At 40.4% G+C, this 13,350-nt stretch overlaps 2 protein-coding genes across 4 annotated transcripts in view; one reads left to right on the top strand and one right to left on the bottom strand.

Annotated features, from left to right (window-relative positions):
• ZBTB25 (zinc finger and BTB domain containing 25) overlaps positions 1 to 13,350 on the top strand; it is a 58,653-nt gene that overhangs the window by 29,637 nt on the left and 15,666 nt on the right. The gene's annotated exons all lie outside the window — the stretch shown is intronic.
• On the bottom strand, positions 1,514 to 9,628 carry AKAP5 (A-kinase anchoring protein 5). 3 transcript variants are annotated; one of them, XM_077909609.1, is made up of 2 exons: positions 9,503 to 9,628; positions 1,514 to 7,333 (listed from the first exon to the last, which is right to left on the bottom strand). In XM_077909609.1, exon 2 carries the CDS (start codon positions 7,064 to 7,066, stop codon positions 5,780 to 5,782), a length of 1,287 nt encoding a protein of 428 aa, XP_077765735.1. In that variant the 5' UTR covers positions 7,067 to 7,333; positions 9,503 to 9,628; the 3' UTR covers positions 1,514 to 5,779. The 3 variants fall into 3 exon arrangements, with proteins under 3 accessions (XP_077765735.1, XP_077765733.1, XP_077765736.1); XM_077909607.1 differs by lacking the exon at positions 9,503 to 9,628 and adding an exon at positions 9,168 to 9,425; XM_077909610.1 differs by lacking the exon at positions 9,503 to 9,628 and adding an exon at positions 9,220 to 9,425.

Here is a 13,350-nt window from a genome sequence, read left to right as displayed (position 1 = left end):
GTTGTAAGTGTATCGGTTACTGACCCTCGTGATCACATGGTTGAGCGTGGGCTGCAGCTGCTGTTGTCCAGCACTATGACAGAGTATTGTGCCACATAGTGTTAGTCTGGGAAATATCAAAATCCAAAATCCCGGGTACAGTTTCTACTGAATGCATATTGCTTTCACATGATCATAAAGCCAAAAAATTATTAGTTGAACATCGTAAGTTGGGGACTGTCTGTTCTCATGCTTTCCAAAGCTCAGAAACTTAACCCCTGGTGTTTTCAAGCTTTTGGAGAAAAAGTAGGCATGCAAAAAGGGGTCAGGGACTCCAGACTTCAGCAGTAATGGTAGATCTAAAGGATTAGCAGAATTGCCTATGAGGACAAGTTTTGCAAAATGTAGTGTTATCTTTCTTTTATATTAGAAAGATGTGATTTAATGAGAACTTTAAAATTCTGCAAAATTTGAAATATTAAATCTTATGCACAGGGTTTGTACATTAGGAAGACATTTTGCTTTGGAAGAAGTTTTAGTTTTAGGACACTATCTACTTTATTTTCTTTTTTATCTCCACACCCAACATGGGGCACAAACTCACAACCCTGAGATCAAAAGCCACATGCTCTGCTGACTGAGCCAGCCAGGCACCCCAGACACTATGACACTATCAACTTTAAATTGGTCCCAAGATTTGGAAAGTACATTCTTTTGTATTGCCATTGTGCTGTGCTTAAGGAAAAACAAGGTTGTCAATGTTAGGGGAATAAAATCAGTGTCTTCATAAACATAGAACTTTTGAAACACTCAGCTTTAGCAGGCAACATCTGAATAGTTTTTTAAGATTTTATTTATTTATTCATGAGAGAGAGAGAAGGTCCATGTAGGGAGCCTGACATCGATCCTGGGTCTCCAAGATCAGGCCCTGGGCTGAAGGCAGCGCTAAACCCCTGAGCCACACGGGCTGCCCAACATCTGAATAATTTAAGCATTTTCACATCAAGATTGTTTAGTTATCTGGAGAGCCAAAAATATTGAAAATAATTCAGGGCCCCGGGTTGGCTCTGTCAGTTAAGTATCTGCCTTTGGCTCAGGTCATGATCCAAGGGTCCTGGGATGGAGCCCCAAGTCAGGCTCTGCTCAGTGGGGACCTGCTCTCTCTCTCTGTGTCAAATAAATAAAATCTTAAAAAAAAATTACTAACAATTGATAGGTTAATATAATGTAGAAAAGACAACTAATGAGTATAGCAAGAGATGATGAAAACAAGTACACTTCTGTCAAATTTATAGATGGCATCAAAGTCAGAAATGCCCTGTACGTGGATAGACATTTCACTGAAATTGAATTCAAGATATTTGTGTTTTTCTTTGCTGGAAGTGCGCTCTTCTAGGCATGTCATTGTAAAGTCTAACACCCAATCAGCAGAGCAGAAATCTTTGGTAGTGCTAACTCAACAGTTTCATCAGTGTGATCTTTATACTTTTAGGAAATATGCCACCTTTCTCTTAAAAGATTTACATAAATAAAATAAACATGAGCCACTACGATATTTATTCTATATTGAGTCATACATATATTAATTCAGTTGAAGCCTTTTTCTACAGAGTATTTCTTAAATATTAGCATCTGATCCAGTCATATAGTACTAACTTTAATGAGAAATTACAAAATGGAATTTTTACTTTCATAATAGCTCATCCACTTAACATTTTTACAGACAAAGAACTACTATAAATATGTAACATTATGCAGGCTTTTTTTCTGCACCTGTTCACAAATCATAATGAACATAACTGCTTAACTATTTAGAAACAATGCTTTCAAATTGCTCTGCATTTGGATGCTTTCAAACTGCCCACCTCCCCACAATGGACAAATTAACCACTCTCTCTTTATTCTCCCCTCTATGGCACTATGATCCTGCACTGCCTATGGCTCTTTGCCTTAATCACTGTCCCAGTTCCTCTGGTTGCTGTTCCCTAGCTTGAGCTCTTGGAGGGCTGGAAGCCTGTCTCCTTTACAAACATTGTTGGGCATATGTTATACTCAACACATGTTGAATCAAACTGAATTTAATCAGGACATCTAAATTTTATGTAGCTTCCTTCTGTTTGATTTTTGTAACTAAATAAGGATTACAAGAATTTTTTTTCAAAACTGTACCACAAAATGTACTATTAAAATTTTGAATTCTGTATAAGAAACCTTATGTTACATGATAAAACATCATAGGAATTTGAACCTAAAGAACCTGAAACCATAAACAACGACTTTTAAAAAATATAGAAATGGCAGGCAGAAAAATCAACCCCTGATGTATTGAGTATCAGATAAAATTAGAAGACTCTATAGATCTGCATCAAGTTGACATTAAAAGGATTTTTCCAAACAATGGGATTCTAAAGCCTAGCAATTATTTTAAAAATTCTGCTGCAAACCACCCCCCTCCCTGCAAATTAACTCTTTAACTATAAAAAATAAGGCAACTTGAAGTTAAACATTTATGAAGTTAACTCTGGATTGCATGCAGAAGCCAGATTTGACTGGTGCCCTCCCATACCCCGTATCTTTAACAACCTTAAGCAGTAAGGCTTTTTACAGACACTGGTGAAATAAGATGATCTCTCAGAAATAAATCAGTTTCTTTGATTCCACTAAATAGTGGACCATTAATTAAGACCATTACAAACTTCGTACTGTCAAATGCATTACCTTGAAAGAAAATTATGCAGGCAGCTTTTCTGAAGAATTCCATTTGTGCCACATGCTTATTATTCTTTGAGGTGGAGGAGGTGGCAGGGAACATGATTTCTGTTTGAAAGTTCTTTTGTTTTCTGCTACCTTTACTTAAATGTTACCCAGTACTATTTTTATATCCTATAAAGTACTTTGAGAAAATGTTAAGTGAATAGTGCTCCATAAAATAGAAGAGGGTTTTCATATTCACTGGGTTGTAAAGCAAAGTGAATAATACTTGACTCTTAAAAGGAAGAAGATAATATGCTGAAAAAATTAACAAGTATCCAATAAAGCAACACACCTTGTAAATTGAGTTCAAAGGGCAGCATTTATCACAGCAAATTTAAATGAAAATTAATGTGGTATTACTAAATTATCTTTTAAATGATCATTTTAATTATGTCAAATGGGTAGGAACTGAATAGGGACCTATTTATATTCATTTAATGCCTTGCATATAAGGTCCAATTGCTTAAAATAAATATTATCGAAATGAAACATATTTTATAAGAGGCTTCCAAGTTATCTGATTCCTGCTTATTTCTATAACAAAACAATTTAGATCACCTTAGAGTTCACTTTAATAGGATTTGGCCATGTGGCAGGTATACTCAGATTGAGACCAATTAATTTCTGGATTCCTTTTTGAGACTGGAATCCTATTTATTTAATCCACCAGATATTCTCAATAGAAAAGATTAAGAAGGAACCAGTTAGGAATGAATGCAAGTAGAGTACACATTTTATCACAAAAACAGTCAATTACAATACATTCTAACCAAAAATATATATCAAACCATAGTGGAAAAAAAAGTAGAAACCCAGGACTAGAGAGAGTTTTCTTAACAAAAATAATTAATTACACATATTTATCTCATATCTGTTTTTAAAACTTCCAAATATGCCTAATCCTTCCAAAATATTTTAATCACTGATAAGTGCTATACTTTGTTTTCATTCATGAGAGATTACTAAAAAACTTACAATGCAAGTGTATTGGCTTGAGTCATTCTTGCAATAAATGAAGATAGGATTCCTTAAAACACTGTAAAATGCACCAACTTTGATCAGCTTTTAAAAAATTGTTCACTTTTATATATGATATGATATTTGCTGGTAGCCATCCAAGTCCATTAGCACCACATATAGTGAATTAAGAGTATTTTTAGGGAGAATGACTTAGCAGTCTTTTTTTAATGTTTAAATATTGTACAACTAAAATTCATTTCTTGGGTCATATGTTTTGAAAATCCACTTTTGTGTTGCTAAATTGAAGGATTTTTGTGGGTTTATCCTCCCAAGTTTATAGGCATGAAGGTAGAAAAGTCTGGGGGAATAATTTTGCACTTTAGCAAAGAATCTTGCTAATCATATCCATTATTTGGTTCGGTTCCAAAGTCAGATTAAATTTTTCTGCCAAAGGTCTCAAGATGCACTTACTCACAGCAAGAAACAAAGAAGGTTCTATAGGACAAATTAGCATATACTTTCTATACATAATCCGTAAAAAATGTAAGAAGTCACCAGATCATTTACAGTCATCTAATGTACACTCTTTTCTCCAAGTATGTACAAATACTCTTTAATAAATATCTTGCAACTCAAGTGGAAAGCTCTATACTTCATATACTGTAAGAGCAGCATTGTCCCTCAGTTTAGACAGTGTGGACTATACGATTTGGATCTTTACCTGTGAGGTAGGGAAGTGTGTTGTAGTATTATGGCCATTTCACACAAGGAAATATTGAAATGGAATTACTTTTTTCAAAAAAAAAGGTAACTATTGATGAGATTGATGATTTAAATGACCAGATAAAATGCAAATAAGCCCTTCTCATTGTTATATTAAGTTCATTTTTTTTTTTTTTTTTTGGTAAGGGATTAGCTGGATTGAAAATACTGATGAAAAAGTTAATTTTCAAAATACATGTAAAATGTTTGTTACTGGTGTCTCCTGACACATAGGCACAATGAGAGAATACTGACATTAAACTATAATGTGCTTTAGCAATAACGTTTCACTTTTTATTCAACTATGAACTTGGCTCATTCTTTTTCAAAAATGAGTAATATTTGCACTAAGTTATTATGATTTCCTAGGACTTTTACTGCTGGGCTGGCTGTGAATTCCCTCCTTGAGGAGAGGTGGAAAATTTTGGTCTCTAGAGAAGCAATCCTGCAAGATGAATCCTATGTTATCTGTGATAATTTGTTACTCGGGCAGTTTGCTTCTCCTGGATGAGAAACAGTATTTCACTCTTCTTGTTTTTGCTGTTGCTGTTGTTTAGTTTTTTCAGTTTTGTTTTTAACTTTTCAGCAGATGACCCCATGTAGAAATAGATTTAGACAGGTTTGAGGCAGAAGAAAGATGGAGAGAGAAAATGCACTGCCTATTTCCACACCTTTGCACTTGGTAATTATTTGAAATAAATTGTGAATGGCTTTTGTATGGTATTTAAGCAAGACTAGAAAAACTCATGTTTAATTCAAATATGCACATTCTGCTGAAATTAGGAAAAGGCAATTTTTTTTTTTGAGGTAAGACTACTGCCTATGAGTGTAACAACTGTAAATCACACATTCACAAAAATAGCTCACCTTATTCACCATTTTAAACATAAAAGTGCACTGTAAAAAAAAAAAAAAGCTTTGAAAATCGAATGTGATGTTAACCTATATACAGGATTGAACTATCAAAAGAAAACCGGGCTTTTGACATCAGATAATATTAAAGAGTTTCTGGTATATCATAAATGCTCAATAAATACAGCTTCCTTCCCCCAAGCACCCCAACTTCCACATGTCATTTTAGCAACTCCCTGTATGTCACTTCCATCGTAATCTGTATTGACTTCCTCTAATCCAGAAGTGACTGCATTTCAGTAGTAGGAGAGTTTTATAAACTTAATTCTTTAGCATTTTTGGGCTGGAACTGTACCTTTAAGTTCCACAGATGATAAACCTCTCATTTGTAACTGATTAAGAAATGCCACAAATATGTATAATAATTAGCATTAAGCCTTTTTTCTTTTCCTCTCATCATCTGGAAATTAAGTCACTGTAGAAGATTGTTCATTTTATTATCATCAGAGGCCATTTCATTAACCAGCTGTTCTATAGACAATTGGATGGCATTCTTAACAAGAGAAGAAGCTGTTTCTATTAAGAGTGTTTCATACTGTTCTGAAGTTCTACCCTCAAAACCACTATCATTAGCAAAAACCCCTACTTGCTCATTTTCAATAGAAATTAAGAATTGCTTAGGGACATTTTTAGATTTCTTAACATCAAATTCACTGATTTCAGTGTCTGTAATAATAATAGCAATTGGCTCCATTCTTTTGCTTTCTTCTGGTTTGGGTTTCTCTGCAGTGACCTCATTTTCTCTCAGCTCAGATTCCTGGCTCAGTTCAGTATCTTTAGGCTCACTCTCCTCGGCTACAACTTCTCTACTTTCGTGCTCTTCCCAATTTGGTTCACTTTCTAGGATATTGCTTCTAGCTTCTTCCACAATTTGCTGATCTGGGATTGTAGGTGAGGGAAGAACATCGGAAACCACTGGTGGCTGTTCTGTTTCTGAAGTTTCAAGTGCGCTTGCTTGTGGGGGTTGAACACTCTGTTTTTCCTCAATCGTTTCAGTATCTCCTTCAAGGATTAGAGTTCCTGGGTGAACAGCAGAATGCCTGGTATCTAACCCAAGTTCTACTGAAATCACTTTTTCTCCAGGTGTAGTTGTGCTGTTGCTCACCTTTGGTTCACAGATCTCATCACCTCCTTTCCGTGAGACGTCTTTACTTACATCCTGGGGCAACTTGGTCTTTGTTGCCTGGTCATCTGATTGGGCTGCAGCTTTTGTATCCAAATGTTCTGCCTCTCCCTGGACTCTGATGCTGCAGTCTGAGTCTTCTATAATTTTGGAATGATTACTTCTTTTCTCTCCTTTTGAGAATTTTATGCAAGGAATCTTAAGTCCGGATTTTGCCTTTTTCTTAGAAAGATCAGCATCCTCAGCACTGATTTCAGGTTGTACTTTAGCCTCAAAGAGCTTTTGCTGCTTTGAAGATTCTGACCTTTTCCTGCGTGTTACAAGACGTTTGATTGAGGCCCAGGCACCCCCTGGGGGCTGTGGCTGATCGGAAGCTTCTGCTTCTGGTGGACACTTCATTGTTGCCCCAGCAGCTTCAGAGCTAGCCTTGGGCTTCATTGCTTTGGTTGCTTTCTTTCTTCTCTTGAAGCAAAGCACTGATGCTCTTTCCTCTTGCCTCTCATCTTGAGGACTAACTTCTGTTGGTCTCTTCTCATCCTTGCTTTCAACTTGAATTTCAGAAACTGTGGTCTCCATTTTTACATTACACTCGTTCTTTCTCTAGAAAACTATATTCTCTCTTCCTTAGCAGTCTTTACGATGAAAAAATGGGCAGAAAATATCATAGTAAGTAAAAATTCTTTCAGATGTATTCACTCTTTGTGTCTTACTCCATACAGTTATTTTAGGTGGTGGTTTCTCCAGCGTATAATTCCTAGTTTCTCTCTTACTTGTAATTTCTCTCTTTAATTTCTTCATGAAAGCCCTTTACTGGATAGATTTTTTTTTTTTTTAAGGATCAACCTGATGAGAGAAAAGAGAGTGGTATTTTATTTTGCCATCAGCCAACTGTTTTCTATAGAAAGATTTCAGTTGAATATATATGATGCTATCAGGCACGCTTGCCATCTAATAACCTACTGACTACAGAATAAAAAATATCAAAAAGATCTCAATGTGAATCTATTTTGCTTTGTTCTCTTTGTTTAAACTTCAACTTGGATTATTTGCAAATCTGATTATCAGTTCTTTCACTGTGCTATCTTTATGGATGTTTATGACTCAGATTCAAGTTAACAAACGACCATAACAAAACAGAGCAAGGCGGTAAGCAAGCTAGGGTGATTTTTATTACATGCAATAAAGAATTCTGCAGCCACAAAGGATCTTAGAGATCATTTGAGTCCAGCCAGATGAAGCAGCTGAGCTCCAGAGTGGGTAGCTGGAGTGCCTAAAGCCATACAGTTAGATAAGGTCATAGCCAGAGTTAGAACTGAAGACTGACTCTCCAGTGTTCTTTCCATTATACCATAAGGTTTCTGTTCTAAAAATGTGTGTTCCATCAGAGAGGTGCTACTTTTCATACATACGCTGGGAAATTTAACATCACTGTCATTCTCCCCTCTTAAATTTAGTTGTATAATTTTGAAATTTTTTTTCCGTAAGCATAGACTGTTCAAATATTTTCCATAATGAGCACATAGTTGAAGGTCAGTAAGAGTGAATGATAATAATAGCTGATGTATATTGAGCAACTCCTATGCATTAAGAAATGCGAAGCACTTTTACATACATCTCTAATCTTCCCCACAACACTACAAAATGAGTAGGCGGTGGTATCACTATTTACAGAGGAAGAAACTGAGGCATAGAGATTAAGCAAATTGCCTGAGATTACACAGCTAGTAGGTAACAGAAATCGGATTCAATCAAATTGCCTGTTTCTGAAGCCCATGCTCTGAAAGTGGGCATCAGAGTTTTATCAGAAAAATGAATCGTTCAGAGATACTAATCTGCACTAGATTCACTAGTCAAAAATTTAATTATTAAATATTTAACCATAATGCAGCCCATCAACTCCTAATTGAACCAACATTAGACCGAATTCTTGCTATTTTAAAATCAAGCTTTTGAAATTCTTTATCTTTTGTTCTTGGCTTTGGAACTAATTTGAAAGCCAAATATAATGGATAAGCCAGCAACTGGCAAACTGATTAGATATATATATAAACATAAAATTAATCCACAGAACAGTATGACAGCAGCAATGAACACAGATGTGAGGCGGTGATCTAACAGAAGCTGTATTAATTTTTGTTGCTGGAGGTCCTACAATAAGCAAGGGGACTCTAACGTTTTTGTGTAAATCCTTCAGCCCTGAAGGTTTCTTTGGGTAGCTCTTGACTGTATGAACCACAGAAGCAACTGGAGCTCTGAAAATCAGTTTACAATCTAAGTAAATATTCCTTTGGGTTGGGAGTTACATACTCTGTGCCCCTGACAGAAGGACAAAGTCCTCCTAGAACAGCGGGGGAGCTCACATAGGAACATTGCACAGCGTCCCGCCTCGTGTAAGGCGTTCATAAGCTCTAGAACCAGAGCTATCACAGCTGGCTCTGGGTCTTCTCCCGCCTCGGAGTTCTCAGCACCTGAGTCCCTACCAACCAGGGGCTGTACAGCAGAAATACTGAAATCAGATCACGTTTGGGCCGGCACCACCCGAAGTTAACCTGGATCGCCCAAAGACAACAGCCTGAGCAGCTCCCTTCTGAATGTCTATCACGGTAGAAATAAAACAAATAGCCGAACGAACACCTAGCACCCCCACCCCCCCTCCCCGTAAAGGGGAAAATACAACCTGCGGACGTAAAGACTTTGCAGGGTGTTGGCGTGTAAAGGGTCCTCCTCACCCGCAGGTGCGGTCATCGCCGCGGTCACCGGGAGGCCCCGCTGTCTTTGCGGCCGAAGCGCGGGGGCAGCTCCGGGTCTCCCCCGGCGGAGCGCGGGGCCGAGGACGCAGGGCGGGGAGCCCCGCTTCGGGCCGCGGCGAGCTGCACCACTCCAGCGCCGGGAGCCCCAACCACAGTCCTCAAGGCGGGGAGGAGGAGCCGTACCCGCCCGGTCCTCACCCCCGGCCGGGACTGCGGGCGCCCCGCGGGCATCCCCCGCCCCCCGCCGTCCTCCCTCGCTTACCCGCGGGCGCCGGGGACCCGGAGACCCTGCTGCCGAGGGCGGGGGGGGGCGGGGGCCGCTCGCGAGGCCGGGCGCCCAGGGAGCCCGTCGCACCGCAGCGAGCAGCCCTCCGCGGCGGGACCGCAGCCCGCGGCGCCCCCTGCCCAGCGCGCGGGGAGCCACAGCCCGCGGCTCGGAGGCGCGCGGGGCGGGGCGGGGCGGGGCGCGGGGGGCGGGGCGGGGCGGGGGCGGCGCGGGAGTGCCCGGGGCGGGGCGCTGCCTGCGAGAGTCCGGCCCCGCGGCGAGGGGGCGCCCCGGGCACTCCCGCCCCCCGCCCCGCCCCGCGCGCGGACCGCCCCACGGGAGCGCTGGCAGCCGGGGCGGGGGGTCGGCATACGGAGACGGAGAATAGCAAAACCTGGCTTTGAATTGTGGGCCCCCTTTCCCTCCAACACGCCCAATATTTAGACACGACACATGCATTTTAAAAGCATGGTTAAAACCTGTGCAGAGTGAAAGCTCGTTCGGGGAGAAAATTGCATATAGAAATGGAAACAGAAACTTTCCCAGGAGTGGCTCTGGATGTCCTTATGGTGCGGGGACAGATACTCTCACAGGGCGCTGCGGCCTGTGCGCGGAGGTCAGAGGGGGCAGGACCGCAGCCCCACCCACCTTCTGCACCTGACGCATTGCCAGTGTCTGCTTAGTCTTCTCCCTCTCCACTAAGCGGGGTGGGGTGGGGTGGGGGGTGGGAAACAGGAGGTGGGCTCTCCTCACAATTCCAGCCCCAACCAGAGCAAAGGGCACAGGCAACATCGATCCTCCGGCCTGCCTGGACGGCTAGGTTGTGTATTTTCATACATTTTCTGAGCTTTATCTAAACAAGCTGCTAGCCACAGTGAAAAGCACCGTAAGCATTTATTTCCACACATAACCCATCGGTTTCATTAACCAAAGTGTGGCTGAGGGCTCAGGTGGCATGCTTCCGGGTCAACATTACATACCAGGGCCTTCCTGGGAGTTCCCGCTCTGAGGTCCCCCGGAGGTTGAGGCTGAGGTTGCACAGTTGGCTCCTCCTTGAGCCCTCCCAGGCACACCATCCGGACGAACAACCTATTAAGGCGGAGCAAAGAATTACTGCAAAGCATTTGTACTTACCTCCTTTCTTTGGTAGGATCATGACCTTTGGGGAAGCAAATCTCAGTTATTTGCTTTTGGATGTTTTTCCAGGAATATATTTTACCTTTGTGAGATTCTGTAGCTCTGAGATTTAAGGAGGAACCATTAGGACACAATAGCAAAGCTGAATCTAAGCTGTCAGGGTCTTAAACATACAGGTAAAGTCAGAGACCAGAGCTGTAAAACGGAAATCCCTAAGCATCTGCCTAAGTTGTAATTAATTCAGTCTATCTTTGTGTGGTCAGCAAACACCACAGTCTGTGAAAATGTCATTTATATGCCCAGATGGTTTGCTCACCCTGCTTACTGACACTTGCGAACTTTAAGTAAGCCAAAAGAAACCCATGCCACTCATGACTAATTGAGATGCTATCACTCACTGAGATCCAGGTTTTTCCAAATCTACTAGATCTTGGAGTTTGCAATAATTTCAGGCAAAAATAAGATGAGCTTATCCAGATGAAGACAGGGGTAGAACAGCTCTCTTAGGCAGGAGTTGGAAATGAGAAAATGAACAGATTAAGATAATAGACTAGTAGATCTTATTCCGCCTTTTTTTTTTTAAAAGGACTAATGAAAGGGAACAGAAGGGCGATGAAGAGCTAAAAGGTAAACTGATTTTGGGTTTGAAGGGAAGATTTCTTTAAGGTATATTTCAACTCATTGCCAACCTCCACCACACGCAGCGACACACACTCACTCACAAAGAATATAGTACTATAAATGAAATACTGCACTGTGATTTTTCCTTAGGGTATGACTAGAATTGGATGCCACATCTGAGTTTTAAGAAATGTATCCAGTACTTCATGCATGAAAGAAACCTGTCATCCCTGAACTCACTTAAATGACAGTAAGCTATTACCCATATTATTGTCTGCTACTCCATTAGTAGCTTTTGATTATATAATGAGAAACAGGCTATAAATATATTTCCCCAATCTGATGAGAAATTATCCTACCTACAGCTTATCTTGTTAATATCACCAGACACACTGTGCCAGTAGAATAACTTGCATGTTTAACTAATCTCAACTGATCATGGGATTTCTCCCATCCTGGTCTCATACACCCATGGCCTGGGCCTGTAGCTACCAAAAATGATTTATAACTCCTTAGTAATAATTCTTATATTTTAGAAACCTTCTGGGAATAAGCCCTCCATCCCCTTCTCTGGTACAGCATTAAATGAACTTGTGGCTCGTTTTCTGGTATTTTGATGTTCCTAGGCACCATCAGGATTGTACCAGTGAACACAAACAGTGGTTCTGTTGTAATCTGCTTTACTTGGCAGCACACAAATGCTGCCTCTTCTGAATTAAGAGTATATATATATATCTTCACCGCATGGCAACAGCCTCTGAAGTGCAGAATAGAGAGCTCAATCTGTTTATCAGTAACATTAAAAATAATGGGGAGGGAAAGCATTGGTGGCCCAGAGAAGGGTTAAGAATGGCAATAGGGAGGCCAGTGATCTCTAAGGGCTCCTACCCCCAAGGTAAAGGCACTGGACCTTGCTCGGCAATACATACTAATATGTACCCCAAGCACTACTGTTTCTGTAGGTCTTGAATTCATGTCTTCAGTTAGCCTGCAGTTATTTTTTTAATCCTTCATGCCATCTCTTCATCACACTTTTATTTTTTTTAAGTAATCTCTACTTCCACCATGGGGCTCAAACTCCTAACCCTGAGACCAAGAGTCACATGCTCCACCAACAGAGTCAGCCAGGTGCCTCTCTATCACACTTCTTAATCACAGATTGAAGAATCAGTTCCACAAAACCCATGGTATCAATAATCGCTCAGCAGCGTTCCTAACCTCTTTATTTTTTCCCTCTGCTCCTGTCACCTGTTATCATCCCTTCCTTCTGGAGGGAAGTGAAATGGGCAGAGCTTTCCACCTGTCATTAAGGGGAGGTCCATTTCTGTGCCACTTGGCAGGGGCTGGCTTCTAGGAACAGCTCTGACATGCAGAATGTTGGTAAACAGCAAAAGCTTTGGAGTCAGAGGACTTTAACAAGCTCATCTGGTAGGCAACAGCAGTGCAATTCTGGAATTTGCCTTTCTGTAAAATGGAGATTGAAACCTAATTTACAAATTTGTTTCACTATGATTTATCTCTACCTATTTCTAGCCAAAGGCTACCTCTCATTTTGAAGCTAAAGGTCATTTTTAAGCAATTCCATTCCTAATTTTTTATCCAACAGATGCTTCTACACAAACTGCACTGATATATAAGAGAATATTCAGTGCTCTCTCATTTGTAATAGCAAAAACCATGAAACAATGTTAAGTGCCCATTGACAGAGGATGGTTTAAATACTACACAGCCATAAGAAACAAGGTGAATCTCAAACTGCTCATGTAGTAAGATCTCCAAGATATAATGCCCGATGGAAAAAGCAACTTGTACCATTTGAATTTTTACTGAAGACCTATTTTACTCCTACTTAGGGAAATTCTTGCATTAGTGATAGTCTATTCATTCCAAGCAGTATCTAGTAAAAACAATTTGCATCACTTATTATATGGTTTATAAAACTCCAGTCACCCTCTCCCACCAATTGTATTCACTATTCCTTATCAGTCTTAAAGATGTAAGCCCACATGGCTTTTGGGGATACTAGGAAGCCTGAATGCTTTAAGATGATCTTTAAGTCACCATGTCTGACCATAGACTGCTTTCTT

The sequence above is a fragment of the Canis aureus genome, chromosome 9, assembly GCF_053574225.1.
Source record: "Canis aureus isolate CA01 chromosome 9, VMU_Caureus_v.1.0, whole genome shotgun sequence".
Taxonomy (NCBI): Eukaryota; Metazoa; Chordata; class Mammalia; order Carnivora; family Canidae; genus Canis; species Canis aureus.
Note: the sequence above shows the minus strand (reverse complement) of the source record. Positions and strands in the feature narration are given on the sequence as shown.

Bases quoted from the DNA above. Each gene is read 5' to 3' on its own strand.
- AKAP5 (XM_077909609.1), bottom strand. From the start codon at position 7,066: ATGGAGACCACAGTTTCTGAAATTCAAGTTGAAAGCAAGGATGAGAAG.